The 6549-nt window shown below is 40.5% G+C and overlaps 1 protein-coding gene across 2 annotated transcripts; it reads right to left on the bottom strand.

Moving 5' to 3' along the window:
- Positions 1-497: 497 nt before the first annotated feature.
- LOC310940801 (dnaJ homolog subfamily A member 3, mitochondrial-like) lies at positions 498-6276 on the bottom strand (the record flags this gene model as incomplete). 2 transcript variants are annotated; one of them, XM_083905811.1, is made up of 12 exons in its annotated part: positions 498-1074; positions 1156-1294; positions 1777-1874; positions 1961-2076; positions 2170-2298; positions 3507-3571; positions 3665-3812; positions 4213-4365; positions 4455-4664; positions 4748-4831; positions 4973-5109; positions 6066-6276. In XM_083905811.1, 11 exons carry the CDS (start codon positions 6274-6276, stop codon positions 1164-1166), a joined length of 1482 nt encoding a protein of 493 aa, XP_083761937.1. In that variant the 3' UTR covers positions 498-1074; positions 1156-1163. The 2 variants fall into 2 exon arrangements, with proteins under 2 accessions (XP_083761937.1, XP_083761938.1); XM_083905812.1 differs by having other exon boundaries at positions 1156-1291.
- Between the last annotated feature and the right edge of the window lie 273 nt (positions 6277-6549).

Raw genomic sequence — 6549 nt, 5'->3', positions numbered from 1 at the left:
TGCGAAAGAGCGATTTATTGGGTCGTACTGGCCCTTTAAGTGCATTTTAAACGGTTAAAAACTGGACTGTGTTAATTATAATCTGCCAATTAAATTAAATTAAATCAAATTCATGAATGAAACCCACGTGATTCTAATGCAGAGGGAAGATATTTAGGTCACAAGGAAGGTGAAGTGTACTTTTTATGGGTAATACTGGTTAATTACAATTTAGTAGTACTTAGTAACTAGAAAATGTGAATTTATCGACGAAAACCACACAGGGACGGACACAGATATCACCGACAGGACTGAAGTTCAGGAGGTAGAGGGAGTGTCAGTGCGCCGGCTCAACACTGCACTCTACTGGTGAGTTTTAGTATGACGATTAAAAAGAAAAGCCAAAGGCATGTAAGGCAAATAACCTTAAATACTTTATTTATTTAGATGACGCCACACCGGACAGTATCAAGTAATAATAGTGATAAAAGTTAAAAACAATGCAATACCATGTCAGTTTCACCTCCACTGAAATGACGAAACACAATAAATAAGTTTGTTGATGTTGTTTAGAGTCAGACTTTGAAAGAACCAAGAATATGGCTGTTCACGACAGAACCAAGAATACGGCTGCTCACGTCGAGTCGACATTATCAATATCAACTTACTTCTTACCGATGGAACAGTCACATGGTCTTAAAGAAGCTAAAACGCCGATTCTTGTAATCTGTTATAATGTTCAATGTTGACCGAGAAAATTGTTGTTGTTGAAAATTAACCGGTTCTAATGATTCAGTAAGTCCAAAACGACTGCCGTTGCTATGACGACCCCGCCCTATGTTTGAGGAGGTGCTGTGAAGTGATGGAAAACCAACCCGAACAATGTAGAGAGTCCAGCCGTGGCGAGGTGAGGCGAGGACGGCTACGTGGAAAAGCAGCTTTACTGCGACTTCGCCGATGTGCGACCGTGTCAACACAAGCGTGGCTCCTCCTCCTCCTCCTCCTCCTTCATCATCATCTACTCATGACAGCACACAGGCCCAGTCTGTGGATCTCTCCCTCATTCTTTTGCCTTCTTCTTCTTCTTCTTACCACCTGTAATACAAAGCCAGGAAACAATACGTTGATTTACCCCAGCTTTAAATAACCGTTAAGTCAAATGACTAAAGCTCCCACCTGTAGTATCAGCTGAACATTTTCTTTAGTTTAGAAAAGAAGCCTCCCTCCTCCTCCTCCTTCTGTTCCTGTTGCTTTTCCTCTTTCCCATCTGAACTGGTCGTCCTCTGAGCCGATCCTGTCGCGCTGCTGCCCCCTGCTGGACACACAAATACAGAATCAGCTCAACTACATTACACTACCTTTCAAAAGTTTGGGGTCACATGTACAATTTTTGTTGTGTTTTCCATTAAAAGTCATCAAAAGAGTTGCAAAATGAATAGAAAATATAGTCAAGACATTGACAAGATTAGAAATAATGATTTTCAGCTGTGCTAACGTCATTGCACAAGGGTTTTCAAGGGTTTTCTGATCATCCAATAGCCTTCTAGCGCCATTAGCAAACACAATGTACCGTTAGAACACTGGAAATGTACATATTCCATTAAAACCAGTCGTTTGAAGCTTTTACCACATTAACAATGTATAGAGTGTATTTATGATTCATTTAATGTTACATTCATCGGGAAAAAAGTGCTTTTCCTTCAAAAATAAGGACACGTATCGACTCGGAGGATCGGAATGACCGTCTGCGCTCGTGTCTCTGTTTAAAAGAAGGGGCGTTTGAACTCTGACCCTGACCTGCAGCAGCAGGAGCGACGCCGTTGACGGTCCCCTGCACCTCCGTCTCCTCTTCGGCGTAACTCAGCAAAAGAGAGCGCTGCCGCCGCGTCAGCGTCCTGCGAGAACGACGTATTTACAAACACAGTCGACACAGAAGCGCAGCTAACCCTTTTCTATCAAACCTCTATCACAGTGATCTTACTTGGGCACTTTTATCTTGATATAAACGTAGTGATCTCCATAGCCGAGGCTGTTCATCCTCCGGATGCCTTTGCCCTGAAGCCGGATCACCTGATCCGCCTGGCAACTGGACGGAATCTGAAAATAACACACAAATAAACACACAAACTTGAGATTTGACAACTTTTTTTTTTTGGGTACCAAAGAGAATTTGCCGAGCAGATGTCTCACCGCCATACTGATGGGTTGATAAAGGCCCTGCGCCACGGCCGTGCCGCCCAGGATGGCTTGAGCTATGGAGATGAACATGTCCGAGTGGATGTCTGCTCCGTTACGTCTGAACAGCGGGCTCATCTGGACCTGTGACGAGAGATTTTTTTGGGGAATTTGATCACTTTTAAGACACACTTTTATCCTGAGACATGGAGTTGCGACCCACTTTTAGGAAGCAGTAACAAACAACGCAAGAACATGAAATCGGAGGTAAAACTGCAACAAAAGTGCTCAGAAATGATCAAAAGTGTACTTCGTTTCATACACTACCGTTCAAAAGTTTGGGCTCACTTAGAAATGTCCTTGTTTTTTGAAGGAAAAGCACTTTTTTTTTCCAATGAATATGACATTAAATGAATCATAAATACACACTATACATTGTTAATGTGGTAAACGACTATTCTAGCTGCAAACGTCTGGTTTTTAATGGAATATGTACATATGTACATGTACAAAAATTACATTTTGAATTTTTTGGAAAAACATTACATTTTGAAATGTTTAGAAAAAAATTACATTTTGAAATTTTTAGAAAAAAATTACATTTTGAAATTTTTAGAAAAAAATTACATTTTGAAATTTTTAGAAAAAAATTACATTTTGAAATTTTTAGAAAAAAATTACATTTGGAAATTTTTAGAAAAAAAAATACATTTTGAATTTTTTAGAAAAAAATTACATTTTGAAATTTTTAGAAAAAAAATTACATTTTGAAATTTTTAGAAAAAAAATTACATTTTGAAATTTTTAGAAAAAAAAATACATTTTGAAAGTTGGAGGAAAAAAAATACATTTTGAAAATTGGAGGAAAAAAAATTTGATGGAAAAAAAATTACATTTGAGAAAAAAAAATGTTTGGATTTTTTTTAATGACCTTATTTTTTAAGGAAAATCACTTTTTTTTCAATGAATCAGAAATACACTCTATACATTGCTAATGTGTTAACGACTATTCTAGCTGCAGACGTCTGGTTTTTAATGGAATATGTACATAGGTGTATAGAGGCCCATTTCCAGTGTTCTAATGGTACATTGTGTTTGCTAATGGCGTTAGAAGGCTATTGGATGATTAGAAAACCCTTGTGCAATGATGAAAACACAATAAAAATCATTATTTCTAAAGTTGTCAATGTCTTGACAATATTTTCTATTCATTTTGCAACTCTTTTGATGAATAAAAGTCTGACTTTTAATGGAAAACACAACAAAAAGTGTATAGGTGAGCCCAAACTTTTGAACAGTCGCCATCTACTTTGATTTAAAAGTGTCACAGTGCGGAGAAATGAACCACTCACCCTGAACGTTATGAGGATTTCTCTTGTACCCACTGGCATGCGCACCGCTTGACCGTCTGCCACACCTGTACGACAACACAAGATTCATCATTTCATTTTAGACTGTAAGTATTGTAAGTATTTTGAACACCAAGAAGGGAAAAAAAAAAAAAACGTACCAGCAGGTACAGGCACGGTGACCTTCTGCTCCCGCTTGGTCTGACCCGAACCTCGACACAGAGCGCAGCGGATCTGTACGATGTAGCCCTTCCCCGCGCAGCGTCGGCACGTGCTGCGCATCATGAACGGACCGGTGCTGAGCGACTCCTGAAGGGGAGCGGACCAGCGCGGTCAATCCGTGAATCACAGCCTTAAAGGTGCCATATGTAAGAATGTGGCCAAAAATGGTTACTACATTCAAATTCAAAATACCGACGTCTTTGAGGTTTCGTTTCCTGACGCAACTGGCAACCTGTGGTTGCTCGGCAGCTGAAACTCTACTGACTGCAATGATTGGTAGACGGCGGTAGGTGGCGCCACATGCCAAAACATGATTTCAAAACATAAACATGATTTGCAGTCTGCAAAATATTGTTTTTAATGCAAACATTATTCCTGAGTCTCTGTGACATATTAGGAGGATTTTATGGTCAGTTGCTTTAGATTTATTACATAATGCACCTTTAAGTAACAGAAAAAAGAGTCTCTGTGTGTATCCGATGCTCACCATCCCAGTGCCGTTGCAGTAGTGACACAGTGGCGTCTTGGTGCCCGGCTCGTTGCCCTTTCCATCGCACCTCGGGCACATGTCGTCGATGTTCACCCTCAGCTCCTTATTTGCGCCCTTCGCTGCTTCTGTAAACGTTAGCTCCATCACATACTAGAGAAAGAGAGAAGAGAGATTTCCTCAAATTGCTCTGAATATAATATTGTGTTTTATATCGGTGCAAAGCTATAAGCGTTGCTCACCTCGGGTCTTTGCTCAAACATGTTATTAATATCGCCAAAGCCCCGCCCTCCGGTGAATTCTCCAAAGATCTTCCTGAAGAGCTCCTCCGGGTCGACGGCGGTCCCCCCGGTTCTGTAGTACTGCTGCCGGTCAGCTTCGGCTCGACCGGGGTCAAAGCCTGCCGCTCCGTACGTGTCATACTGCTTCCTCTTCAGCTCATCGCTCAACACCTAAAACGCAAACACAGCCAAAAACGTGACCAAGTCATTTTTAATACCGCGTGAGAAGACGTTCTTGTTAGCTCGTCTTGTACCTCGTACGCTTCGGCCAGCTTGGCAAACTTCTCTTTGGCCTCTGGGTCGTCTGGGTTGGTATCTGGGTGGTACTTTTTGGCCATCTGTTAATAACAGGGAGTGAGGAATAATCAAATTAGATTACTTTTCTTCACTGAGCACCCATTTTTCTGCTTTATTTATTTACCATAAAAATACCAAAAAAAAAAAGGTGGATAATTACACTACATAGATGCGTCTCTCACCTGGTAGTAAGCCTTTTTGATGTCTTTTTGGGAGGCGGAGCGGGACACTCCCAACACGTCATAGAAGTCCTGCTTGTTTGCCAGTCTGCTGCTGGTGTGGAGCGAACGGCACGGAGTGACATGAGGAAATCTTACTCCTGTAGAGAAAAGGATATTTTTTTAAAAAGTCAAATACAGACTTTATGAATGGATTTATTAGTAGTAGTTTAAAGGCGCCATGTGTAAGAATTTGGCCAAAAACGGTTACTAAAATTCAAATTCAAAATACCGAGGTCTTTTAGGTTTCGTTTACCGACCTAACTGAAGTAAATTGGTGAATTTCTCTGTGAGATGAATAAAGTATCTATCTATCTATCTATCTATCTAACTGGCAACCCGTGGTTGCTCGGCAGCTGAGACTCTACTGACTGCAATGATTGGTAGACAGGTAATTTTAATGCAAATATTTTGTCTGTACTGTTGTTGTTGGTGAGTTCAGTTTGTTATATGAACATTATTCCTGAGTCTCTGTGACATATAAGGAGGATTTTATGGCCAGTTGCTTCAGATTTATTACATAATGCACCTTTAACAAATGGACTGTTGTTAAACTAGACATTGACTTCTTTAAAACGCATACAAAGGCATTTAATGGACCATCATGAAAGATATATGTTATCGTTTTACATGACCTTTTTGAGGGGTTCGGATTAAGAATCTAATTGGTTAACCTGTATACTTCTGCCCTTTACTTTAATATGTCTCTTTTTAATTTCTCCTTTTTACTTTGATATTCCACATTAACAACATTCATTTCTGTAACTAGTACTAGTACAATTTATGCTGCTAGCTGCTACCAGGCTAACACTGATGCAACACTGCTGCTAACACTGACAGCTACAGTTACATCATTGTTTTGTTCCAGGCTCAGAGCAGCTATACTGTAATAAATGTTAATAAATGTCTCCTAACTTGCACCAAAGAGCCTCTGAACATACAAACAAACTGACGGCGTTGTGACAGAAAAGTGACAGTGACAGTACAGACCAGGTAAATAACAACTTGCTGTGTTGTGCTAACGCTATTAGCTTGCTAACACTATTAGCTTGCTAACCTGTCACTCCTCCTCCTCTCAATGTCACGACACTCCCGTGTCTCCAGGCGCCCACGCCGGCCGCAGTCCCTCCGCGGTGCCTCCGCGACACCGTGCCCGGAAACCCCCCAGCATGTCTGGCGGAGGCGAGGAAGAAACGGCCGCTGCGGTGTCCAGAAGAAGCGGATACGACTATCCAGCGTGTCGGTAGCCGGGCTGCGGAGGACGCCATTTTCACGTCACTTCCGGTTTGAGGGCTGGACTGAGCGTGCGCACAGGATACACCGAAATTTACCAAATTAAAAGTCAGGACGTGATGTGTCAAAGACGTACGACGCTGGAAGTTTTTATTTATTTATGTATTTATTATTTTATTTGTTTTTATTAATTTAAGTGTTCTTACCTATAATAAAGCACTTAATAGAGTAAAAAAAAAAAATCCACCTATATTAAAAAAAATAATAATAAAAAAAAAAAGTACATTAACAATCCAAATTACCACACA

Source organism: Microchirus variegatus, assembly GCF_963457635.1.
Source record: "Microchirus variegatus genome assembly, chromosome: 19".
NCBI lineage: Eukaryota > Metazoa > Chordata > Actinopteri > Pleuronectiformes > Soleidae > Microchirus > Microchirus variegatus.
Note: the sequence above shows the minus strand (reverse complement) of the source record. Positions and strands in the feature narration are given on the sequence as shown.